General features: G+C 42.0%; 1 protein-coding gene across 4 annotated transcripts in view; it reads left to right on the top strand.

Moving 5' to 3' along the window:
• Positions 1-7,131: 7,131 nt before the first annotated feature.
• The window catches only part of KIF16B (kinesin family member 16B), a 142,503-nt gene continuing 122,341 nt past the window's right edge, over positions 7,132-27,293 (top strand). For 3 of the 4 annotated variants that reach the window (XM_034060515.1, XM_034060514.1, XM_034060517.1), the window contains exons 1-3: positions 7,132-7,245; positions 23,570-23,639; positions 24,636-24,749. In XM_034060515.1, the coding sequence (XP_033916406.1) occupies positions 7,199-7,245; positions 23,570-23,639; positions 24,636-24,749 (231 nt within the window). In that variant the 5' untranslated portion in view covers positions 7,132-7,198. Of the gene's footprint in view, positions 7,246-13,055; positions 13,264-23,569; positions 23,640-24,635; positions 24,750-27,293 lie in introns of all 4 variants that reach the window. The other variant, XM_034060516.1, reaches the window with a different exon arrangement.

Raw genomic sequence — 27,293 nt, 5'->3', positions numbered from 1 at the left:
TGTGTTCCAGCTATCTCAGTTCAAGAGCCAGTATGGCTGTAAACCCTTTGTACCCTTCCTTGTGGTTCAAAGGGAGATCTGTGTAAGGGGTTGCCAGTAAGGACACACTTCAACCCAGCTAGCCATCTCCCTGTATTCTCCAACCAGGAATTTGGAGGGTCCCTGCATATGTACTGTCTCCACTGGAAACAGGTCGCTACCTCCTGCACCAGCCTCTCATGATGCAGCTTCCAAACATGTGTGCTGGGTGTAGGAAAATGTCAAACACCAGGAAGGAATACACCTGGAAAGATGGGCAGCATTCAGACTGTGACACCCAGATGCCAGGCAAGCTGTTGATGGCCTGCTTGCCAAGTGTGGGAGGGATGGTCACGTTCTGGTTTGTATTATTTCTCATGGGGGTTGGAACTGGATGATTTTAATGTCCTTTCCAACCCAAACCATTCTGTGATTCTATGATGCTAGGATAATCACTATTAGAACAGTGAAGGTCAACAAGAGGGCTGGATGCAGGTGACAAACTGAATGCAGATGATAAAGATCCAAATGAAATGGACCCGCTACCATTATGTTTAGTTTCCCAAACTGTGGCAAGCAGAGCAGTGGCACACAGCCTGGCACAGCAGTGGTCACTGCCACTGCTGCCAAAGGCACCAGGTCCTGCCGTATCTTCTGCAATTGCTGCTGCTGCTTTCCCTGGGCCACTGCCATGGATGGTGCTGGTAGTGCCAGCTCCAGGCAACCCTCCCGGGCTGCCTCAAATTCATTACCCTCACCCTGGCAGCACTGGCTTGATGTCCATGGCATTTCATTGAAGAGAATAAGGTGACTGCACAAAGAACAAAGGGGGATACGAACCAGCACCGGTGGTAGCTCATTAACACTGTGCAGCTCCCAAGGAGAAATTCAAGCTGACAGCTTGGTGCTTATTTACTTGAAACTGCATGTCGAGGCCTGATGGAAATTGAATAATTCTCCTTGCTCAGTGTGGATTCTCACAGCATTTGGTTTAATTCTTTATACAGTGACATCCTTTCTTTTTCAGCCATCAGGCGGCTCCATTTGTACCTTCCATTGAGAAGCTGTAGTGAAGCTCTGGGACTCATCAGGGGGGCACTCGTCCACATGAGACGTTATCCACAGCAAGGTCTGCCATCTGAATACAAGTGTGAGTTCAAACTGGAGATGTGCAGGTGCATCTTGTGCAAAGTGGGTATGAATATAGACCGGACACTTTGCGTGGGATTGAGCTCAGGAAAGCAAGCTGTGTGTATGGATTAAAGGGGCTGTGTTTGTGTGCTGCTGGGCTGTTTACTCCTCATGATTTTGACAGATTGGAAAATCAGGGCATCCAGAGGAGGTGGTAGATTCCCTGGCTGAGGTAGAGGAGTTCATAACACATCTTAGTGGGGACAGCACATCGGGTGTGAAAAGCCCTGAAGAAAGAGGACAATGGTGGCCAAGGTTTTTCCCAAGGGATTCTCCAGAAGTGGAGAGAAGGATCCATGTGTGACAAGATAATACCTACTCCCAAATATTGACCCTTTTAATCTCTTTAACAGCAAGCACTGAGCTTTCTGCATCAAATCAGCAAATACTGGTGACAAGCTCCAGCCTGATGGCAAGTGGGGAGGGATGCCTGCCCAGCTGTCCCCTCCATTGTCTGCCAACTAGAAGAGTGTCTCAGAACACTCAGGTAGAGATCCTGGTTGATGTCTCCTTCCTAAAAACATATTTCAGACTGCAATGGGAAAAGAGCATTATAGCAGGTGATATGTAACCATTGGTTAAGTCGTTAATTCCCATCCTTCCAGGCTATTTACATATAAACACAAGGAATGGCAACTGGTCATTGTCACTGGGAAGCATGCCTCGGAAGGGACTGAAGGAAAGGCTTGTTATTAGGAAGGTCCAGCCTGTCATCTCCTGGGCTTGGGACCTGTTTGCAACAGCAGGAAACAGTGGTATGTACCTGAAGGTGTTTCTGAATGAGCAGGTCCACTGCAAGAGATCAATTAAGAGCAAGAAGGAAGCACAGAAGGTCGTAGTCAGGCATTAATCAGGTACAGCTCCCCTTGTCTCCTTGCCAGCAGGCTGGAGACTTACAGCAGTGCCAGAGATCCCACCTCTGAGCCCAAGGATCATTTCTACCACAGGTGGAACTGGCTTTCCCAGCTCCAAGTGAAGGGAGCAGAGAGGGTCTTTGTGATAGCACATGGAAAAACCTTGGAAATCCTTCCTTAACCATCTCTGCGCCATGTGTTTCTTACAGACACTTATACCAAAGGAGGAATAATTGGGAGCACATGTGCTGTGAGCCTGGCTTTTATTTGGGTTTGCAAACTTTACCAGGTGTTTCTGAGTTTAATATTCAGCATTTATAGACTGACAGCTGTATTTTCCACCAGGGTTTTAAGGCTTTCTGTGGTATGTTTACATATTGTTTTGGGGGTTGATATCTGCAAACTGACCTATGTATAAAAGTCTCAAAAATATCTTTTTCCTGGCAAGTTTTGCAGAAGCCAGGCTGAGAACAGAGGGACTTTCCTACAGCCTCAACCCTTCAAGCATCCACCAGGCAGCTTAACTACAGGATGCAGCCATGAGGAAGCAGCCTTCCTCCTGGATCCTCCTCTTGTAAAACTTGCTCCCTACTGAAACTGCAGGAGATGTGTAATAATTCAGTGGGGCAGACTGAACTGGTGAGAGTATTAACTTATTGTTGAACCCAGGGCAGAAGAGAGAGGGATGCTGACACAGAAATTGGTCAAAGGAGCAAACTTATGTTGCCTGTGGGTGTTATGTTAAAGCCAAGCAAATAGTAGGGATGCTGAATGTGTCTAACTTGAACAATATTGAACTGAGTTCTACTTAGTTTTACTGAACAGACTAATCTATCAGCTAAATTTTGACAGGCTGGGAGAGCTGAGCTTGTTCAGCCTGGACAAGAGAAGGCTCTGGGGAGACCTTAGAGCAGCTTCTAGTGCCTAAAGGGGCTGATAAGAAATCTGTGGAGGGACTTTTTACAAGGGCATGTGGTGACAGGACAAGGGGGAATGGCTTTAAACTGACAGAGGGGAGATTGAGATTAGACATTAGGAAAAAATCACTTGCTATGAGGGAGGCAGTCCAGAGGAGCTGTGGCTGCCCCATCCCTGGCAGTGTTCAAGGCCAGGTTGGATGGGGCTTGGAGCAACCTGGTCCAGTGGAAGGTGTCCCTGCCCGTGGCAGGGGATTGGAACTGGATGAGCTTTAAGGTCCCTTCCAACCCAAACCAGTCTGGGATTTGATGATCCTACTTTCCTGGGTTGAATTTGCATTGTATGAATTACAACCCAAGTGGAGTTATAATAAGGAGTCCCTTCTGCCCCTGCTGCAGGGCTGCACTGCAATCACCCAAGCACTCAGCCCACAGACAAGGGTTTGTCAATGCTGCTTAACAAAACCAGGTCTGGCTTCACTCTCCATAGAGTGCCTGCAGCATTTTGTTTCATGGCCCAGGAAAGGAAAGTAAGTTGTGAAATAGCAAGCCACTGACAATTGCAGGAGGACAGGGGAGCCTGGGATGTTTTGCTGCTTCATGCTGAGTGCGTTACAGGTGCATTAGCTGGTCCAGCTCCCATCTGCAATGGGCGCTCACTACGTAAGTGAAGAAGTGTTTTCCATTTCACAGGAGGATCTCTGTGGTTTGAGAAGCTCATTGTATCCCCTAATGGCTGGTGTCACGAGGCACAGCATGAGGAGATGTACTTACTGAACCCGATATATTTCTTCAATAGCTTTGCTAATCAGAGATGAAGGTTGACTGCCTGAGAGGAGTTAGTAGATGCTCTACAAATTAGGCTACATACTGGTTGGCTTTTCTAGGACCCCTAATGGGTGCTGAAAATCATTACATTTTATTGCATTTCTTTACCACTGGCTTTTATTCTTTTACCCTATTATGTATGTGTGTGCATGTCTGCTTTTTTCTTGTACACACTTTTGAGCTTATTCTTACCTTTCTTAAGTGTTTGTGCTATTCCCTGTCAGCTCGTCACACATCTCTTGGATCCTCTTTAAAGCTTTCAATAGGCTTTAATCAATTTGTCTGATGCTTTGGCAGGGGTCCCCCCACCTGCACATTTGGCTGCTGCAGTGTCAGTGCCTGTGCTCACCAGCATGGTCCTTTGCTGATCTTTAAGCAGCTCCTGCTCCCTCTGTGATTTCCCAATGCCCCCCAGCTCTTTCTCTTCCACTGCAGCACCTCTATGGCACAGCAGAGTTGATCCTTTCCTTCCTTTTTCAGTGCTCCTGTGACCTCCAGTTTGCAATACTCTGACACTGGTGCCGAAACTTCCCTGACTCTTTCCCCTTGGAGTTTGTCTCAGCATCACAAACTCTGGCTCCCTCCTTGCATCTTTCCCATGCTTGTCCTCTCACATTGCTGAAAACCTCAGGAAAAATCCACATTATACGTTTGCTACTTTCTTTTCCATCTCCAAACCTTCAGAAGTGTTTTAATGTCTGACTCTTAGGCCAGAGGTCCTGTCTGATTGTTTAAAGCTTCCTGGGTCTCCAAAATTGTGCTCTTCTCTCTCCAAATCTTGTTCCTTCCTCCTTCTTTCCTATTACTGGCCCTCTATTTCTTCCTCCATTCTTCTCTTTTAAGCTGCTGCACCAGTGATTTTCTAACCCCTTGCCCCAGACCGCTCTTGTTCTCATCCCTCCTATTCTCTTTCTTGAGCAATTTGAACACATAATGGTTTCTCTTTTGCTATAAAACCACCTCTTGCACCTGACCTCCCTCTTTAGACATCACCATTTGATCTGATGCACTGCTGGGGACATCACTTTTCTGGCTTCCTTCTTTATCCTCTCCTTTCTCCACCCCATGGAGCTCTGGTTTTCAACTGTTTCCACATCTGATGGGCTTCCACCCTATCCCCTTTGACCACTTCCAGCAGTCATCTTCCAAATCTCTTCTGTTCTGGCTCTGTTCTGCTGACCTGCCTCCTAGTGCTTCCCCTACACCTCTGGGGTGTAAACACAGGGCCCTTCTGTCTCTTCTCTGTTCTCATCCTTTTTGCATCTCACGCATCTATGTTATCCCTGTTACCACCAGTGCTAATTGCTCATCAGCTGATGTTTTCCTGGCATCTGCCTTCCTCACTCCTTTCCCTTTTTGGAGGCTGTAATCTGTTAGTACGAGGCACCCCTAAAGGTGAGGAATTTGGGTCTGAGACCCTCTTCTGTGTATTGGCCACTTCTGGCTTGTCAAGCCAGTAACACCTTCATGACTTTAATTCAACTATGTTTCTACAGCGTTTTAAATGATGTCTCCATCCTGGGTGTAATTTCCAGGCACTGACAACCCCAAAAAGATTTATTATTTGTGACAATGTTACTTATCCTGCTTTTTTATGTTGTCTTTTACACAGTTACCCCTTATGAGCCAGATGTCTTGCTGCGGCTGGCTGTTCCCTAAGGGAGGATGTGCCAGGCTGGATGCCCAGGCTGTGTTTCTGCAAGCACAGATGAGGGCATGACTCTCCATCATACACCGCACCTTAGCCTATGTTTGAATTTACATTGTTTAACTCCCTTTTTCTCCAAGCTGACCATAATCACCTTTTTCTTGCTATAAGGAAAGGATGGAGTCAGCTCTGATACCTACTGGGAGAGCTGTTGTTTGCCCTGTTATAAGCAGTAAAAAAACAATAACACAGATTTATGATGTTATATGCATACATATAGAAACACGCATTCTTATTTGTCTGTGATGCCCACTGCTTCACCATTTCTCTCTGCTGGAAACATTCCCTCTCTTTGCTGAGGCACTGCCATCTCCATCTGTGCTTTGCTGAATGCATCCCTCTGAGCAGGGTGACACGGTGGGGTGTCAGATCCAGGCCCTGTCGCCAGCCCGATGGTACCAGTGTGGTGACTGCCTGGCCTTGGTGGTGTCTTACTGGTGGCACCCTGGCAGAGTGCACAGCGATTGCACACACACCTCTTCAACATCTATGTATGTATGTTCATATGTATATGTAGAATCACAGAATCATAGAAGAGTCAGGGTTGGAAAGGACCTTAAGATCATCCAGTTCCAACCCCCCTGCCATGGGCAGGGACACCTCACACTAAACCATATCACTCAAGGCTTCATCCAACCTGGTCTTGAACACTGCCAGGGATGGAGCATTCACAGCCTCCCTGTGCAACCCATTCCAGTGCCTCACCACCCTTACAGTAAAGAATTTCTTCCTTATATCCAATCTAAACTTCCCCTGTTTAAGTTTGAACCCATTACCCCTTGTCCTGTCACTACAGTCCCTAATGAAGAGTCCCTCTCCAGCATCCCTGTAGGCTCCCTATATAACCAAGAAGAAAAAAGGTACTAGCAGAAACAGATAAGATATATATGATTATATATGTAGACATATATATAGACATTATCCTCACATTTATCTATCTAGACATCTCTCTCCACCATATATATGTAATGTAGGTGTCTGTGTACAGGGGTACACATATATACAGGGGTGTGATATATATGTAAAGTGTTATATACAGGGTGTATATAGGGGTATATACATATACGTGTATCTATACAGACACCCCTATCTACATCCGTGTATGTATCTTCTAATATATTATGGGTAGATATATATTTATAGGCATGTGCCTGACCATATATGTGTATATATGCATATCTAGGCATATACACACCCCCCTGTAAATAAATGAATGAATAAATAGGTAATAAGTGTACACCGCGGGGGGCGGCCCTGTGGAGAAGCCCCCTCCCACCTCCAGCAATGTCGGTACCACCGCGTCCCTCCTCCCGAAGTCCGCTCGCTCCGGCCTTCCTCCTCGTCCTCGTCCTCGTCCTCTTCCTCCTCCTCCTCCTCCTCCTCAGCCAGCGCGGCCGAGGGCGGGTGTCACGGCCGGGAGGAGCAACGCCTTGCGACCTTGTTTGTCCCTGCACTGCCCCCATAGCCGCCGCCGGGGCAGCCGCTGCGGGGGACGGGCCGCGGTTGCCGTAGCGACATGGCCTAGGCCGAGGGGGGGCGGCCTGCGCTCGGCCCCGGCGGGCGGGGCGCGGGTCGGCAGCGAGGGCCAGGCCGGGCCGGGGCGGGGCGAGGCGAGGCCGGACCGGCGGCGGTGGCGGCGGCTGGAGCAGGTGCGGGCCCGCGTGGCCCGGCAGGGATGAGCCATGGCTTCGGTGAAGGTGGCCGTGCGAGTGCGGCCCATGAACCGCAGGTGAGTGCGGCCCGGGGGGGACAGCGCTTGAAGCGGGGCAGGCTCACCGGGAGATCCGCCGGGACTTCGGGAGCTTCTCGGTGCTCCCGGCGGGCTCCGGAGTAGCTGCCCCAACTTGTGCTGGAGGTGTGGGGCTCGCCAGGGACGGTCAGTGTGCCATGGGCTTGTCTGAGCCCTTCATGATGACGGACAGGTTGTTTTGGTGAAGATGGGAAGCGGCTGAGGGGCAAGGGCCTGGCACGGGTGTACAGCCGGCTTCTGAATGTGGAGGCAAACTGCTTCATCTGGAAACTGCAGCCCCTTCTGCCCGCTTGAAACGGAGGGGTTGTTACGAGTTCGTTGGCAACACCAGTTTGTGGAGGAGTCGTTACGATAAAGGTTATTAGTAGGCAACCTGGAAGTATAAAAGAAGCAGTCTGCCTCATTTATTATAGTGACAGGAGTTTGTCACCCACCTCCTGAGCTGGGTCCAGGAATTAAACACTGTTTTCTTTGGTTGAAGAAGTGCATTATATGCACGAGAAGAGTTAATTTTTGATGCTGTCATTTAAGAACCATATGCTAGGAAACGAGCACATTCTCCTGGCAGTGGTCTGACTTCTGTTCTGGAATGACATAACCAGTTAAAAAGTGTTCTAAAAGCATTGACAACCAATCACGCTCTCACTGTTCCTTTCACTTGTTCTGATGCAGGTGTATTAATAATAATTAGGCTCTGAAATCAGTCAATCGATGCCTTGTTTTCAGTGTGTGTGTGAAACAAACCTTACGAAAATAGAGTTGATTAAGGTAGAAAGGGGAGAATCTTGCAGGGTGGTTTCAAGTGGTTCAGGCAGTTCGATGGAGTCGAGTGGTTAGAGGTCAGGGTTGGTGAATAATCTCATCACACCCTCCTGCTTCCTCGTGCTCCTGCCCCTGAGTTTAACCACATAGTTCTTATACATTTTTAAACTTACTCCATATAAACACTTGAGTTTTCCTTCTCTGGCAGCAGGTCTTCCAAGTACTGGTAAGACTTGGTATTTGTAGTGTTTTGGTAGGATGGAGAAGTTTTGTTTGTGGATTAGAACTGTGATCTGCTGAGACAGAAGAGGGAGGGGAACAGAAAGCAGATGGCAGAAGAGAAAAGGGCTGGTGATGGTGATAGACAGTGGAAACACCAACTGGTAAAGTGTGAGTTAAAGTGTGCGAATGTCATGGTAAAAAATATCACAGGCAACGACTCTATACCTTGAGCTTGTATTGTACAAGGGAGGATAACTTGGATGGAGCTGGATCAGAGCATACCTAGAAAACTATGGAAATTGTGATGTGATGGAAAAGAGGGAGCCAGAGACTAGGGCAGATGGAGGCCTGGTGTGGTCACAGCGATAAGGAAGTGGTCTTTAACAATGAGTAGCTGTGCATAAACCTACTCTGAAAACTAGTAATCATCTGACTGTGGAACTAAGTAAATTGGATAGAGCCTTCCAGTTGAAGTTGTTAAAACCTTGCCGTTTATGGGATGGTGCTTGCTGATATCTGAATTCAGTGTTATGGGAAGTTGCTTCTATGTCTTGATCTTTTTCAGAGGTATGGTTGCTGTTTAGTGTGGTATCAGTACTTCAGTCTGGGAGCAGTGCTGGGGTCAGTGGTGCTCCTCTCCTTCAGTCAGTGCTGGACTTGTGCTGTGTACTGTAAAACATCTTAATGTCTTCATCTTAAAGATCCTAAGCTTTAGAGGATTCAAGAGCTTTTCCTATTGCAATACTAAAGGTATGGTAAACCAGGGATCAGGAGCAATAATCATATTTTGCCTGTATTAGTTTCCCTTGTACATAGTGTAGTGTGAGGCATTCCTGCCCCTGTCAGGGGGTTGGAACTAGATGATCTTATGGTCTTTTCCAACCCTAACCATTCTATGGTTCTCTATCTTCTCTCAGCCATGCTTCCTTCCTCTTCATGGGTCACTGCAGCATTTTACAGAGGAAAGATCTTCCTTTCCAAGGAATTTTCTGATGTAGGTGTTTGTTCTGCAGCACTTGTTTTCAAAATCCTTAACGTGATCCTGTATAGAATTAAACTTAATTTTGTGCGTCTCTCTAAATTAGCTTTAGTTTGTTCAAAGCTTAATCATATAACGCAGCTTATTTCATGAGTCATTTTTAATTAGAGAAGACAGAGTTAATGAATGGTTATGGGTAAGACTCCTGCATTACAGAGCAGTTGCACTGTGTGGTGTCACAGCCCTGCTAATTGTGTAATAAGTCATGAACATGCATCTTGGAATGAATCATGTGATAGGGAGGGGGTTATTGCTTAAGGATTACTTGCTGTTCCATTGCTTAGGTGACAAACTTTAGTCTTTTTTTTTTCCTGCTGTGATTTGTATTTAGTCTTCTTGTTCTCTGACTTGACCTGGAAGGAGTTTTTCATTTTGGTGCTGTTGTCAAAGCCCTTGACCATTCTTAAAGTAGTTAACATCCCAAATTGTGTTACACAGAGGTTACACTGGAGGTGTTTGACTATATCTCTGGATAACGTAATAGAAATTATGTCTGATGGCTTTATTACAGTTATGCTTTGAAACCAGTCATGAGCATGAACTTAGAATATTCAGTTACTTGGCAAGTCTCAGTCTATCCTTTGGTTTCCCTCATTCAACGCTGAATTGCAATGACAGCCTTTCAGTCTGTGCTTATGTTTTAATGTTTCTATCAAGTGGCTAAAAACCTGCCAGCTGACAGAAGACTGGCTTTTCTTCATTGAGTATTAGTCTGCAGAGAGGTGAGGTTTGGTGGTTGATGTATTTTGCTTGGGCAAGTTAACAGTTTTGGTCACTATTCTTTCCAAGGTTCATTGGCTGTCTTATCATTTGGAGGACTTGGCTGGAGAATCCTGTATCTGGTCCCACAAAATGCAGTTTCTCATCAAGATCCTGTCATTCCTCAGCATGGTCATTTCCTGGGCAAAATTATGGGATTATAGAGAAGTGTAATCGGCTTTGAGGCACTTTCCTCATCACTTACTGAATAGATGACTTCAGGTTACTGGTTACTATTCACTGTCTTCTGTATAGTGTGAGATATTTGGGATCCTGTTAAGCCTAACCCAATTCTAGCTCTCTGGTTTTTGCACTGCATCTACACTGTTCAAATAAATACATTGGTTTATGTTCATCTCTTCAGAATCTTAAGAAGAATGAAGGAGTAATTTTTTCTTCTATTTTATGTCGTGTTTTCTCTGCATGAAAACTAGAATTGAATTAGTGTTCAGGGAAAGCATTTTTATACTTCTTTTGTCAGTTAGATAAAAGCATGTAATGTATGCTAAATAAGAAAAAATGTTTTGATATTTAATAAAGGAAACATTAACTTGATTCTTTCAGATACCATCACTAATTCTTGTGCCCCTCCATTTCTTACACCTGATTGCTCTGTTCTACTTGGCTTTTAATTCATGAACTAATAAAGGAAAACAAGCTTTTTTCTGATTTTTTTTTAACCTTTTAAATTTGTTTCTTGCACAAGCTACTTATTGTATTTAACTGGTTGAAGAAATGCTGTGCTGTCCTCACCTGCAGAGGATGCAGCTGGCATCAGAATGTGGGTTTGCACTGCAGTAAATGCTCATTCCCTGTGCTTATCCAGTGCTTTCTCTGGTTGTGTTTATTTAAATGAGCTGTGTAGACTTTCCCACAGCTCTGTCTTATTTCCAATAAAATGGAACAGAAATTCCAAGTTGGTTTAAGTTTTAATTGATCAGTTTTTAATCCTGTGTGCACACACTCCTTAGATTCACTCTCCACACAGAAGTGACTGATGGGGCTGGCAGAAACTTGTGTCTGTGGCTGTAGTGCTCTATGTGGTTACACAGTTATTCACAGTTACCACATAAAGATTAACAACTTCTATGTTTGATAGTGGGGAGATAGAGGAAAATACGTTATATTGCTTAGATGAGGCTTTTGTGTGACTCTGGGGTTTGTTTGGATTAAAAGCCATGCCACTGCTTTAATCCACAAATACATTCTGTGTGATTATTCATTAGATGTAAGGCTTGGCCTCTTGGTTTTACATTAATACAGCTCTCAGTTATGCTTGTAAGTCTAAGTAACTCCTCTGTGTGCAGAGCTGGTGTCACAGGACCTTAGGGAAATTTAGGACCAACATTACATGATTTTCAAAAATAACTGCTTGCACAATCCAGGCCTCAGTATCAATAACAGAGTTTTCAACAGCTCAAATTAATACAGTGATGCAAAGGATAGGGATATAAAATAAGCCGCTTCATTTTACAGGAACATGTGACTAGATTGTTTTTGTAACAGCAGAAAGAGATAAACAAGTGAACAGTAAAGAGCCAGCTGGAGTCTTCATTTCCATTCAGGATGTTTACAAGTGATTTAGGTAGGGGCTTACTGGGAGTATAAAAATTCTAATTAACTATCCATGCTTTTTTGAGTTGACAAGAGAAGCAAGAGACATATGTGGAGATTATGTTATGGAATTTCTGATGCAGGGAAGAGGGGAATGAATTTCTGGCTCATGATGAATTGCTGTGTCTAAAATGTAGATTACTGTGTATATTTTTCATTTTCATGAATTTATAGAGTGTTTTCACAGAATGTGTATAACATCAGGGTAACACAGGTAGAGTAAGAAAAGATGCAGTGATTACAAGCAAGGACACCCGTAGTTAAATCTCATATTTGTCTCTGAAGTGCATGATGAAGTTTTTATGGCATCTGTTTCTGAGCACTGGTTGTTGCTTTTAAGCAGCATCCAGAGTGACAGCAGAAAGATAACTCCGAGCTTAAATATGGCCAAGTGTTGCAATACTGTCACTTTCTCAACTACAGTACCAATGAAGATAAGCTGTGTATTAGCAAGCTGAGTTTGCTATCTCTTATGTTAACTGTTTGAACTTCCTATTTTCATAATGGTGCTTGTTATTTGCTTTATAATCAATACAATTTCCTTATGAAAAGAAGTTGAAAGACCTGTAAGGATAGGTGAGGCTCTGGTGTGCCAGAGGTGAGCTTACCTCTCTCTTGCCTCTGCCTTTATCTGTGTGTGAGTCTGAACCAATAAAAATCTACTTTGATGCTGGCTTGGCAAAATGAGCTAACTGTTCTGAATATGACTTTTTCACCTTACCAAACTTTGTGTCCAAAACCTTGAACCCATATAATGACCTCCCTTTGGAGGTCATTTCCTTTGAAGAAGTGTTCAGAGCAGATACACCTCTCTCCCTGGAAGCAAGCTATACATATGTGTATTTATAAGAACCTTCATACCTTCATCAGTGTGTTAGCATTTGATCAGACTATGAAGGTGTGGGCTCTGATCTGAGTTCTTAGATTGTATAAAATTGATACTAAGAGAACTTGAAGTCTGACTTTGAAAGTATTTTTAGTTATGTAAGGTGCACTAAGAAATTGTTTTATTTTCTATCTCTCACATCTCTTCAAAAGGAGCAAACAGTAGAAAGAGTTTTTCTTCTACAATGTGGTCATGCACACCTTCTCAGGACAGGCCCTTTAGTATAGGCAGGACCAGAGAAGTATCAGCATGAGGATGCACACACTACCTCTCCTTAATAATCACTGCCTCTTACCTGACCTGAATGAGGATGTGCTTTAACAGATGGATTATAGCTGATAGATGGATTAGGCTTGGTGATACCCAGTGAGTATGGCCAGGTTCTTGCATGGGCTGGTTCACTCATTTGGCCTTTGCAGCACAGTAAGGCTGCCAGATGTGAGAGAGCATGCTTGCTTGTTCAGTTGTGAGAAAGAAGTGTAGAATCTGATCTGTGTTTCTCTATAGGTAAAATGAAGTTATTCTTGTATGACTACGTGTTTAAGGTGTAAGACTTCGAGAGAGAAGACAGGAGAGGTGGATGGGCCGCATGCGTGTGCCTGTTCTAAAGGAGCTGTTTCTGACCAGCGTGAAGGAGGGATCTGCTTGTTCAACATGGCAAGGATGTGTGTTCTGTGAGCACGGGTACCAACAATAAATTGTGACATAAACATTTGTAAGTATGGAAAAATACCCTCAAAAATCTCAATGGTGGTAGATACAGCTGATGTTGTAGCTCTGAAGTAAGGATGCAATTGAGCTAGCAGTGTTTGCTAGGAAACACAGGTACTATGTATTGTGGGGCTCCTCTAAATGATATCTACATGGAGCATGTATTTAAGAAAGGGATGTAGTAAGCTATGTTGGAAGGCTGCAAGCACACCATTTAAAAATTAAGAAAAGGCTGGAGAACCTGCTGCTGAAGCAGATGAAGTAGAAGTGACAGTGTGCTCACAGCAGTGTTGACTCAAACCTGTAATGAATAGGAAAGGAAAAAAGAAAATAGAGAAGAGCCTTGTGGCCTTGCAGAAAAGTCTTGGTTGTCAGTGGCAAGAATAAATAAGAGGGGATGTAAGTCTTATAATCAGTATAGGAGCATGGGAGATGGTTGGGTTTTAAGTTTTTCTGGGCATAAGGGTAATGAGTGGTAGATAAATAGTCCTGGCCTGGTTATGTAGAAGATGGTTATGTGGAAGAAACAGCAGCCATGAGGTGGGGGTGAAAAATGCCAAAGTTATTTTACTCAGTAGTTTAAGAAGAACATCACAAATGTAAAGCAGAACAGTTGCTCTTGTGAAGAGTTTAAGTTGCAGATGGTCTAGCTAGGTCTTTCTTAAGGGGTGGTAAAATGCAGTATTGGACAGCTGTGTTAAGGAGTGGTGTCTAACGTGAGTATGGCCTTTGCTAAAATAGGAAGTTAAAGCCAAATGGAGAAGCCAGCACCAAGGATGATGGTTGGCTGGCAGTTTGGATGCCACAGGTCAGGATGTTCTAGAAAAACTTGTTGGACTCTCCTTAGCATTTCCACAATAGCAAATGTCAATAGCGCTGAAGCAAACTGCAGCTTTGGGGTAGAAGCAGTAGAGAATGTCAGCACTCTCAGGTGGCTTGTATCTCCTGAGTTTCACAGCTGTGCTATAGTGTGTGGTCTTTGGACATCAGTGGCTTGTTTTTCTCCTCTTGTTATGCCCTTTCACTCTATGGTTAATCTTTGCAGTTTTTCTGCTTAAAACTGATTAATTTGAACTCAAAAGTGTGCTACAATCACAGTGCCGTTCTTGTTCACAAGTACAGTGTTGAGCCAAACACTGAAGCTGTGGCTTGTGTTTCCTCCATCAAGCCCCTTAGACAATATCTTGTAAAGTTTTGTTTCTGGAACCTCATTATCTGAATTATGTTGGAAAAGATCAAGAAAAATTATGGGAATCATTGATTAAATATATATGTGCACTCTGTGTTACAACTACTGGAATACATTAGGAGATGCAAATGTTGAAATATTTGTAGGGCTTAAATGCTGACAAGAGGAATTAAATGTTTTATTATTACTCCTTCATAGTATCTTGGAAGTAATGGGATGAAGCTTATAATGAATCAGCTTAAACAGTATCTAAGGAACGACTAGAAATGAGATAGTGCAGGTTGTGGAAAAGTCTTCCCCAGGGAAATGAAAATCCAGGCAGCTGGGAAGAACTAATGTGCTTGAAGAAGAAACTCATTACAGGAAACAATCTGGCTTAAGTGGGAAGGTGAGATCAGGTCTGGGTCTTTAAGTAGTTCCTGCACTTGTGGTTCTAGCTCTGACTTCCTCTGTTGTGGTTTTTGCACAGCTTTATACACAGGAAAGAGAATAAACAGGGTATGCAGCAGGATCTTGCCATTTTCATGTACCAAGGAAGGTGTAACAGGGAGGGAGAGGCCCAACAGCTTTATCCTTGTCTTGATGAGCAGCAAATCTTGGAGCAGACGTGACTGCTGCAGAAGGAGCTCTAAGCAGTTTCAGCAAAGTACTGGGTTAACTGGAGAGTTAATGGGACGGACTGGCAGAGATAGGAAGCCCACATATAGTTTACTTCAGTTTACGTGTGCTTATTTTTCTGTCCTTTTTAGTGCTTTCATGCAAATGTTTCAGAAGTTTTTCAGGCCTGTGGGATCTGTCACAATCACTACCTTGTTTTGTCTGACTCCTTCCCTAGCATTGAAGAACAAAGATCTCCCAGTGTCAGTGGGGCCAGAGCACAGTGGAAGTGTGGGTATGTGTGGGGCAATGTAATTAAACTGGCCTCATTTACAGTTTCTAATCCCCCAAACTTTACAGTCTTAAGCATTTAGACTTAAAAACCTAGTTTTTAACAGCATTTCCTAGTTCTTTTATTTCAGTATTATCAAGCACATTGCCAGGTTACCTCGGTGTTTTGTATCCCGAAAATGATGAACAATAAAATACTTTGAAACTCAGCTTTTTGTTGAGAGCTCCCAGAAACTGGCAGAGAAAAAAGTACTGAGTTTCATTGTATAGTAGCTTTCCTGATTAAGTGATGTGAGAGGAAGGTGAGTCTGTGGGTTTCTCAGGCGTTGTTTATTTGAAATCAAGACCAGTTTTGAAATAAATGGGATTAGCACTCAGCTGTTTTAACCTAACTGAGCTCTTGGACTTGAAGACTCTTGAAAGTCTGAGTATCTGAAAGCAGGTATTGTTGCTAAGAACAGCTGACTGAGTTGAAGAGCAAAGTCCTCTGTTTTGCAGTAGCAATGAATACAAAGCCAGGGTTATTTATTGAGAGAGGGTTTTTCAGAGTTATCTAACAGAAAAAGGGCATACATGGCACTCAGCATCTTAATTGCTGGTGGGCAGAAGCTCCTATTGTTGAAGACTCAGACACTTCAAATAGTGCCTATGCAGACTCTTCTCCAAAGAGTTTATATTGTAAATAAAAAGTGATAGGTAAAGAAACTTGGAGTACACACCTCATTTTTCTGTATACTTATAAATTTGAAAGATATTTGTACTTAGATAACTGAGGTAATTTACTGTTCAGTCCAGATGGCTTCTGTGTGTTTCAGTAGAGGAAAAGGATGACAGAACAGCAGCCTTATGAGGGGCTAATAGATCTGTGAGGTCAGGCATGATTTTTTTCCCCTGCATTTCTAATTATGAGTACCTTGTGCCCCAAAAGATTAGGGAACTGCAGAACAGTGCGATTTCTTTGAATTGTACTTTGCTGTACAGAGGATGTTAAGTCAATGCTATCTTTATGACTTGTGATAGCCGGAGTAAAAGAACAGATCAGAAGAAACAAGATATTGAAATACCAACCGCATTCTGGGCTGCATCAAAAGGAGTGTGACCAGCAGGTCAAGGGAGGTGATCCTGCCCCTCTACTCTGCTCTCATGAGACCTCACTTGGAGCATTGTGTGCAGTTCTGGTGCCCTCAACATAAAAAGGACATGGAACTGTTGGAACAAGTCCAGAGGAGGCCACCAGGATGATCAGGGGACTGGAGCACCTCCTGTATGTAGACAGGCTGAGAAAGTTGGGGCTGTTCAGCCTGGAGAAGAGAAGGCTGCATGGAGACCTCAGAGCAGCCTTCCAGTATCTGAAGGGGGGCTATAGGGATGCTGGAGAGGGACTATTCATTAGGGACTGTAGTGATGGGTCAAGGGGTAATGGATTAAAACTTAAACAGGGGAAGTTTAGATTGGATATAAGGAAAAAGTTCTTTACTGTTAGGGTGCTGAGGCACTGGAATGGGTTGCCCAGGGAGGTTGTGAATGCCGTACCCCTGGCGGTGCTCAAGGCCAGGTTGGACAGAGCCTTGGGTGACATGGTTTAGTGTGAGGTGTCTCTGCCCATGGCAGAGTGGTTGGAACTGGATGATCTTAAGGTCCTTTCCAACCCTAACTCTTCTACGATTCTATATGAAATAAAATCCAGGAGTCTTTTGGAAGCTTTATAGTGTCATGATAGTTACAAGAATGTTCCAGGCTGTAATTCAGATCAACTTGGTCATATCCAAAGCTGTATTTTCTGTTGCTTCTGCCAAAGATGGGCATATGCTACATTGTCTTAAAAGCCAGTATCAGAAATGTTTAAGAGGGGGATCACATATAAGTATCTTAAAACTTAGCTATGCAGGACAAGCTCCTATTGATAAGACCATTACTGAGTCCGGTTCAATGCTCCATCTCTGCGGGTGAAGCAGAAAAGTCCCTGTTGAGGTGGCCTGCTCATTGAAGAGTAAATATATTCCAGGTTATTATGCATGGATGATACAGTAGCTTTTTTAAGTTAGCTGTTGCTGAGGAGTTAAAGATTGTCTTAGGTGGCTGACACCAAGCCTGACCTGAGTGGCTGGGAGGTGAAGTCTACCTATAATATTGTTAAAGATGCAAATTTAAAAAGCAGGTCAAGTACCTGATTTAATGTAGTGACCAGTCTGTATGAGTTACTATGGGTGTGCATAGTTTCCCTCCCCCTGCAAAAGCTAGATATCATTTGACAGAAGGTGGTACAAGGACACCCGTGTTTATTTTCCAACAGAGCCTTACTGATGTAGATTAAACTCCTGCCTTTCAGTATTGTAGGTAAAGGCATTTAATCCAGGTTGTCCTTCATACAAGAGCTGAGGTGTGTGTGCTAGTATATAAATTTAGGGAATATTTCTGATGAGATGTACAAGATTTTCCCTTGTTTCTGCATTCTGTATCCCTGGATTTATTGATCCTGGTTTCAGCTGCACTATGAAGAAAGCTCTGGGAGTAGCAGAATCTCCCATTTAACTGCATATTTTGCTGGTATGACAAAAGGCAATGTGGGTATCATTATAGGTCTGCATTAGCAAATTGGTAAGATTACATTTATCACGGAAAACCTTATTCCCACACAAAAATGTGCTTTACAGCACAACTCTTACTTAAACTACCAATTATGTGCACAGTTTCTTTCTCTCAGATGCAATCACAGTCGTATCCATAGAAAGCTGTTTCTTTTCTCTTCAGTCCCTAAGAACTTTTTCTGCTGTTCTCTTGTCTGTGGTCTTGAGGTGAAACTTGAGAGATGGCATAGCCCGTCTGTCAGCCAGTCCAGTCTCATCTGGCAGCTTTGAATCTCTTGGCCGATGTCAGCCAGGTTTGACAGCTTGTAGGGGCCTCGATGGTAATGAAGATGTTCAGAGAAATGCATGGCTGTAAAGGAGGCTGCGGAGCTCCCCTGAGAGAGGGGGAAGCTGCAGCCCTTATCAGCTATCAGAGGATCCACATAGGAAACTTCCCTCAAACCGAGACTGAAGGACATCTGATTGCGGTTGTGCTGCTTGATTTACAATGTGTAGTTGTTAACTTTTAGACTGATTAGTGTAAACATGGCTTCGGTCTTCTATTTATGGGCTTGTAGCGGTATCAGTCAGCAGCAACAGTCACTGTGAGCTCAGGATATGCTGGGCTATTGCCCTGCTGTGCAGACAGCTGTGATTTTTATACAGTGTGATCATGTAGTACAAGTGACTCAAACCACAGTGGATTCTCAGCATCTTGTGTTAAAATTGGGTTGTTTGACTTGTTCTTGTTTTAGGTCTTGGCCAATGTTGTATTGAAACTACTTGTTATTGGTGTTTATGGAAAAAATTACTTTAACCCAAAGGGTAATGAATATGTTTTACATACAAACCACCAGATTTATGTTTTTAACTGCACCTAGATATGGAGTCATGTTTAAAAATAGTGTACTTTGTACAAAATGAATTTGATAAGCACTGAAGAAGTTAAAAAACAAACCCCAAAGCACAAAACTGGAGGAAAAACCTTTGGATAGGAAAGAGAATTTGTGTGATATTTCACATTGCACCAACTTTACTTTTCCTGTTGTTACAGAAAGTAACAAAGGATTTCTTGTGTAGGAGAGTTTTTGTTTGACTTCTTAAAGCATATGTTTGAACTGAGTGTTCTCCTTTCAAGAGTTACTCGGACAAAGGAGGTGTCCCTGGTCAATGGGACATCAGGGCAAAGGTACAGTTAGTATGTTACCAAGTATAAGAAAACACCAAGTTCCTTCTGTGACACACTTTGTGCTTATTTTTGACTTAAATCTACCTTAAATTCTCCTGGTCCTGAAGCAACCCTCATGCTTTCATTTTGTCACCCCAGAAATACACCTGGGTAGTGAACAAGCAGAGTGATACAACAGGAAATCTGTAACATTGTGCTTAAAATGTGAACAAAAGAAGTAACAGGCACTTTGCTGAAAAGAAAAGCGATTGAGCCTGGTTGAGTTGCTTTTACAAGTGCTCAAGCTATGTTTTTGAGTAGCTGAAAAGCAAAATCCCACATCTGCTCTTCAGTATAATCCTCTTCCGATAGAAGTTCCATTAGATGTCTACAGTGAAGTGAATTTCCAAGAGCATATTTTACAGCCCCATTATCTGCTTTGATGCAGAGGTGTTCTGCAGGCAGTTCAGGTAGTGCCTGTGTCCTTGTCTGTGCATCCTGGGAGGTTTGCTGAAGTGGTCTTTTGGAACACTGTGAAAACTGATTGCACTTTCTGTCCTGTCCTTCTTGGTTTCTCCCTCCTATCCCCCAGATGAAATATGTCTCATTCTTTCTGTTCTGTTCTCAGTCATGTCTGACAGGTATTGTGGTAATCAAAACTGATTCCCATAGTACCAAATTAATGGAAAACATAATATCATGATTTTGTAATGAGATAAGCTATAATGAATGCTCTAGTGTCTGGACAACTCAAAATGGATTAATGAAAAGCCACTCATTAAATAACTGAACCTTCCATTGGAGGACCTTAAAGGAAAGAGTTAAAGATGAACATGGCAAAAGACCAAACACATCTTAATAGGGATTTTCCTAAAGCTTCCCTTGTTAATTTGAGCTTTTCTATGCTCTTCTCCCTTCTCTCTGTGGGAGGATCATCAGAAAGCCTTGTGGAGGACTGGGTAAGTGACATAAAGAACAGGGGTCATTGAAAGTTGACTTGGAATCTGGAGATGCTACCAAAATTTGGCTGCCATTGGTATGATTTTGACTAGATGGCCATGGAGGTGCAAAAATTGCACTGGTCTTTGCCCTGAAAATAGGGAATATAAGGGAAGGAGAGAAAGAAACTCAACATAGAGATGTCTGTGTTGGAGCTTCTTCCATGAAGCTGCTGTGTGTTGATATAACTGCAGAATCCTCTTCAGTTTTGGGGACCCACATGCCCATTGTGATGAGCATAAGTAGTTGTGACTTTGCCTAAGTCCCATTTTCAAGTTGTCCCATTACAAGACAAATATACTCGTTCTTTTAAGCATATCTTGGTACTAATGTTAATGTTATTTGTATTAAAATAAAGTGTCAGTATTATTCAAAGTAGGTTTTCAAATTTTTTCCCCTTTCTTTTATTTTCTTTTCTTCTTTCCCCTCTCCTTCTTGAAATTAATTGCTGTGTGACTGAATTTAGCAATAGTAGAGAGTTAACAGCAGCACTGGTCTCATGTGTTTCCTGGTGTCTGTGCCAAGAAACTTGCCTGTTTGATCACTTTGTGGCTTGGTTCGAGGCCACAGGATCATGGATTATGAGTTTCCTTCCCTTGTGATCCTGGAACTCCACGTGGTGTATGAAACAGCAGTGAGAACAGCCTGGAGGCTGTCCCTGAACACTGCTGTGCGAGCAGATTGGGCCTGGGAGGGAAGCAATGGTTCTTAGATCATGAAAGCATTAATTGTCAACTTGTTTTGGCAGCTGGCTCCTTTACGTTGCTTTGTGATGAGAGAGGGGGCTGGAACTTGCAGGGGCAAGTGGGGCTTGTCTCTGGGCTGAGGTAGGGCTTAGTGGTCCCTATGGATGCTGGAGGAGCAGTTTGTTGCAGTAGGGTTCTCCTAGCTCTGAAAGGCCTCAGGAGGGTACCCAGTGCTGCAATAGAGCTCTTTACAGCCTGAATCTTTGCTTAAGGTGGAACTTGAAAGGGATTCAGCCCTTGCTGCACTGCATTGAGTGAGTGCCTGGGAATAACTGGCATCATGCAGGCAACTACTTTATGGGATCCTCTTAAACCCCTTATGTGTACATTATACTTATCTGTCTCATTAAAATGAAGCTTTAACACTTGAGTCCTGTTAATTCTTTTCACTTTTCTCATGTTGGCTTATTCATTCTGATCATTGTATTCCAGTTTCAGATTGTCCTCTCCCTATTCCTTTCCCTACAAAACCCCAAAATTCTATTTATAAGTTTTTCTTATTGTCTAGTGCCTCACAAGGCCTTTTTCTCCCCCATTTTGTTTTATTTTTTTATTTTAACATCCTTATTTAATAATGTTTAGTAATATTATCAGTGTTATCTCCCAAATTAATGACTGTAGGCTCCTCCATTCATATATGGGTGTTAGACTTAAACCATTTTGTATCTATTAATTGAGTAGCTTTAGGTTTTATAACATGGAGAGTTAGCTATATCTGGGAAAGAAAACACTGACATATGTTATTATTTCCCCTCATACCTCTCAAGCATGAAGAAACCAAGACAGAAAAAGCAGTAGTTCTGGCTCAAACTTCATCCTGCTGAGAGTCCTTCCAAACTTCCTAGAGGAAGCAGGTTGCAAATTAACATTTGGAACACAATTCATAGGAAGATAGACCATTAATTGGGCCACATTACCTCTTACACCTTTGCTGAGCAAATAGTTACAGGCAGGTAGGCACTGTTGAGGAAGCAGAATGAATGGTAGCCATCTACAGGCTGTGTTACCTCAATGCCAGAATCTGTTTCGTACTTAAAAATATCACTGAAAACTTCTTCTCCATTATCCTATCTATTACCCATAGCTGTATTTTAGGATTTCAGTGTCTTAATTGTAGAACATAGTAAAAGTTAATAAGGGTGACATGGAAATAACTAAGAGGCATCTGTCTCTTAAGGCATGACTCTGATGTTTTTCTATGGTAAATCTAAATTCAGTCGTAGAATTAATGCTCAAATCATTAAAATTAACTATTTTATTAGCTTAAAAAGTAATGTATTGATATTTGATAGGAAGAAATTTCTCACTGTGAGGTTGGTGAGGCACTGGCACAGGGTGCCCAGAGAAGCTGTGGCTGCCCCATCCCTGGCAGTGTTCAAGGCCAGCTTGGATGGGGCTTTGAGCAACCTGGTCTAGTGAAAGGTGTCCCTGCCTGTGGCAGGGGAGTTTGAGCTAGGTGATCTTTAAGATCTCTTCCAACCCGAACCATTCTATGGTATTTAAATAAGCACTTTTATTTGCCTAATTTTTATTCATTAATGTAGATTTTAAAATGGATTTGCTTTTCTTTAGCATTTCTACTGGAAAACAATGTGAATAGAGGAATAGCTGCACAGTCACATTGTAGAGCTGGGTGATCTAGTGTGCCAGAAGGAAGAAAATGTCACATTAAAATCCTGAATGTGGATCTCCTATTGCGAGGAAGTTTCTCCTTTTCATTTTTGGTTGGTGCAAGCAGATATTCAATAATCACAGAGATACTGTGCAATATGGTAGAGCAGCACTGTATCACTTTAAAGCCCTCTCCTTTCCTTCACACCAGTCAGGCACACCAGTTTGTTGGGTGACTTAGCAGATGGTTTCTGAACAGGCATGTGTGTTAGCATTTGGGGAGTGAGGTTTTGTGTGATGTGTATAGTAGTCCTCCTCTTCTGGCTCTTTTTCTGTGTGCACTTTTTCATAACATGGGAGATGTTATGCCAAAGGTATTACTCTTATGACTAACTATAATGAAATCCCATCTCTAGCAAGCAAGTTGTTATGTGCTCATTTCAGACACTAAGCTTTTTTTATGAGAGTTTTGAAAACAGACACAACTGATGGGAAATAGATTTGAGTGCATGAAAACACTGCTGCACAACTGGACTTCTTCCTGGAATCACTGTGTTCTGGGAAGCAACAAACCTGTGTAGCACTCCCTCGGTAGCAGAGCCCTCTCATGCACTGCTATGATGCAGCACCACTCAAAATATATGTTCAGTGCCTCATTTCTAAGAGAGTTTTAAAGTACTCTTTTGTGGTTTAAATATTTAGTCCCTGTTACCTAGGCTATATGGGTAAATAGGAACTCCTGCTGCAAGGCTGGTGGTAAGAGGCTGGGGTGTATCTTGTAGCATTCTCTTTCGCAGTTCCTTAGAGCCACATAATTGACTTCACTGGGCCTTGGATCAGAGTATGCCAAATTAAGAACAAACCACGTAACTGACTTGCAGAGTCAGACTTCTGAAGCAGGTTTCCCCAAGCTGCTGCTCTGTTTCTAGTTGAAGGGATTTGGAGACAAGCCCAAGTACTTCAATTACATCCCATAGCAATACATAAGCATTGGTCACGACAATCAGGAAAATGAAATAGAAATGAATTCACTTGATAGTTGTCTGTGGTTAGCAACCTGTCATGTGGAGATACGACTGTGGATGATTGTGATGTTTGTTTTAACATACTCATGTCTCTCTCTTATTTTTTATTTTGTTTAGGGAGAAAGACCTTAATGCAAAGTTTATTATTTCAATGGAAAAAAACAAAACAACAATCACAAACTTAAAGGTGAGTAAACACAACTTATAGAAGGAAGTCTGAAGTGAATAGCTGCCAAAATACAACTGGACTGAAGAGTGGTCCTCACTGTACTATGGAGAAGAGCCCTTAGCGCTTAAAATACAGTGTTGAAGTAATTCTCTGGGGAAGCAGGTTAAAGTGTTAACTTGTTGTAGTTCAGTTTCCTGAAAACCACTCCGTAGTCTGTATCTCAGAAGTTTTTCTGAGGTTTATCACTCTGGTCATTACTTAGCTGGAAGATGAAAGCTAACAATAGAAGACAGGTACACACCTGGTAGCTATTATACCTTTGCTTTATGTGTAGAATTCTTGAATTCCCATGATAATGAACTAAACCCAAAGTAACCATCACTTGCTATCATATTTTGATGGTATATTTTAACATTTCTGTCAGCAAGGGAAATCATGCACAGCAAATAGATTTTTGCAAGATAGTTTCCAATGACAAATATGTGAAAAGGGGTTTCAGTGTGTAGTTTGTTTAGATTGATTCATATTACAGTGCATATTACTGAAATACAGTGTTAGCTGTCATGTCTTGAGCATGAAAATAGCCTTAAGCAGCATGTAAGCAACACCATTTTAATTATGGCTCCACAGTGAAATCCTGTTTACAGTGCAAAGGTCTTTCTGGCTCCTATTAATTATATGCATAGAGTAATCCTTTATTATAATCTGAATTGCATATACAAGACTGATTTAACAGGACATAAGTATGGTGACAAAAATGTACTGTGTTGTTAGGAGCAGTAAGCTTAAATCCAAGTAATTCCTGCTGTGCTGTGACATGACTGTCCTTTATGCTGAGTGTATCTGTTGCTTATTTTTTCACTGTTGGAATAATAGGTTAACCTGTCATTATACAGGTTTCTAAGTGTGTTTAGCCTTCTGTTAAATTTGCTTTCTGATTATCTGTTGTAAAATGGTTTTAATTACTTCATTAGGATGTACTGTACCAGCTCTTTTTCTTTATTTTTTAAATAGGTACCAGAAGGTGGTACTGGAGATACAGGACGAGAAAGAACTAAGACATTTACCTATGATTTTTCCTATTTCTCAGCAGACAGTAAAAGTCCCAGCTTTGTTTGTCAAGAAATGGTAGGATTTCTGACTGTTTATAATTGATTTTTCCCCCTCCTTTACTTTTTCTTTGGCTTGAAAGCATTCTTTGAAACATCCTTCCCTTGAAAGTGCTTCTTGTGTAATTTAGAAATTCCCTAGGCACCTGAGAATTTGAATTCTGCTTTGTTTTCTTTCCTTTCAGACTTATCTAACATGAAGTGCTGTGTTTTCTACTACAGCAGGTTAAATGCTTTCTTTCTAGTTCTCTTGTCTGATTGGGCTTGTGAGGTCAAGCTAGAAGAATTCTCTGAGCACTGAATTTGCTTTTGAAAAGCTGTTTTGAAAAAAATCACTTTTGAGAAATGAGGATATATCTTTAATTCACTTAGAAACATATTTATTACCTAGTAGGAGTGGAGTTTTTTTGTCCAGAAGTCTTGGTGTACATTGAAGATGTTCAGTCTCCTCCTTTGAGTATTCAGTTTAGGAAAGGGCAAAACTGCTTTTCTTCCTGCACACTCAGAACAGAAAATCAAACTCAGAGCTATAGGCATTATTGAAGTGAACAGATAGACCCTCCTGGACCTTGCATTGCATGTGAACATTACATTTCTTTGCTACTTCACATTTCCAAATAAATTTATTGAGTAAAATTCAGGTGTTTCGTGATTGTTACCTTGTGTTTTGTTTTGTGGAACTTGGGATGCTTCAAGTGAGAATAATTTTTTCCCCTTTAAAATAATGCAAGGGTTTGAATATGCTGTAAGGCAGTTGGATATATACCGGATGTGCTCTGTAAGCTCCCAGATCAGGGAGACTGGTATCGCTAATCCTAAAAAGCCTCAGATTTAAAACTAACAATAATAAGCAATAAATTAAAGCCATTTTAAAATATTTATGAGAAGGGCAAGCTTTGCCATTATATATAATGGCTATAATTGTTTGATAGGGAATTTATACTTGAAATTTCTATTTAACCATCAGTGTGAGTGTTAGGTTCTCTTTCTTTCTTTTCTTTCTGAAAGTCTTCTTTATTTCACTGAGTTATTAGTTAGAATTGAATCCAAACATTTGATCATGTATATTCTTAAACTTTCTGGGTTGTTAATCCTTGATGATGTTCTTACAAGTAACACTGATTTTGCTATATTGTCTGAAACATAAGAATTACGCATTTATTGGGGCACTGATGTAGAAATATCCTAATTCAAGGAGTATTTGAGTGCAGTGATTGGAACCCTTGTTTCTAGTGGATGTTTTTAAGCAGGCAGTTCAGGCCATATGGCTTCTCTGGAACTTTAGCAAATGCTTGAAGCTGACCAGGCAGAGATTGAGTTATTTATTTTAGTTAAAGCAGTTTTCATCATGTATTTTTCAGCTCTGTTTTTAACTGAAGCTTGGGATTTTGGTTGGGGTTCTGCAGATGCAACAGAAGATTGCCTTAAGTTTTCTCATACAAGTTGATTGGGATATCAGTTTAATACTACTTAGTTTCATTAAAATACATACAATTCTATGATAACTGATTACTGTATTCAGAGTTCTTCCTGATAGAGATGAGTACAACTCCATAAAGCAGTACTAATGATGTATCAGTGCATGTTTGGAGAAGACTGCAAAATGCCCTATAAAGTAGTTACAGAAATTCTTAGGTACCAATTGTGGCATAGGCTTCTGAATATGTAATTCTTGGATCTTTTAGATAGCAGTTTCTTTTTACCCAATTTCACATGCTTCTAGAAAGCTATGTTAGACAACAATGGAAGAAACTTGAATTAGTATAAATGGATATCCAGGTGTACTGGATATGGCTAATTTCCATATAAAAGTGATATTTTTCTTTCTTATTTTATATTTTTCCATACTGGTGCCCTTTTGCCTGTTTCAGGGTGGGTCAGATTGAGGCAACATCACTTGCCCATGTCAGGAGCCTGTAGAGAAAAATGAAGCTAAAATGCCCATATAGAGATTGCTGCAGCAGCCTTGAGTAATGTTTGTTTTTTTTAAGCTGTGAGCTTTATGGTTTGTAGTAATAAGATGGTAACAGTAAATCCTAAACATGGTTTAGATGTCCACGTTCAATATTCTGTTACTACAGCATGTCTCAGACTGCCTTCTTCATCCTTACTGGGGGCTTGCTGAGCCACAAAAACATTGGTGCTCCTGGGCCAAATGTTGCTTTAATTACAATGGGTGCAGCACGTTGAAAACAAAAGGAGTATTCAAACCATGTGAGGGCAATTTCTAAATAAATGCTGCACAAGCTATTGTTTTGCTGGTGTTAGTTCATTTTGTGTTTAATTGGAAGACTGTAGTTAAGCTCTTATCAAGTTGCTGCAGAATTTCCAGTTGACTGCACCAGTGGCATAGAAGAAGGGAGTCTTTCATTCATACTCAACTTGCCATGGAATAAAATTGATCTTGACTGTTGTTAATGTGGTTGCCTAGTGTGCTTTGTTCATGATAGTTATAGTTTTCCATTTGAAAGGCAAAAAATAATAGATGGAAGTCTGTCTAACACTACATGCCCATTAATATGCCTTTTAGATGCAAGATGCGGTTTAGTGTTCAAGAATTAGA

The sequence above is a fragment of the Melopsittacus undulatus genome, chromosome 3 (assembly GCF_012275295.1).
Source record: "Melopsittacus undulatus isolate bMelUnd1 chromosome 3, bMelUnd1.mat.Z, whole genome shotgun sequence".
In the NCBI taxonomy this organism is placed as follows: domain Eukaryota; kingdom Metazoa; phylum Chordata; class Aves; order Psittaciformes; family Psittaculidae; genus Melopsittacus; species Melopsittacus undulatus.
The sequence above is the reverse complement of the archived record's forward strand: the minus strand, read 5'-3'. Positions and strand labels throughout refer to the sequence as shown.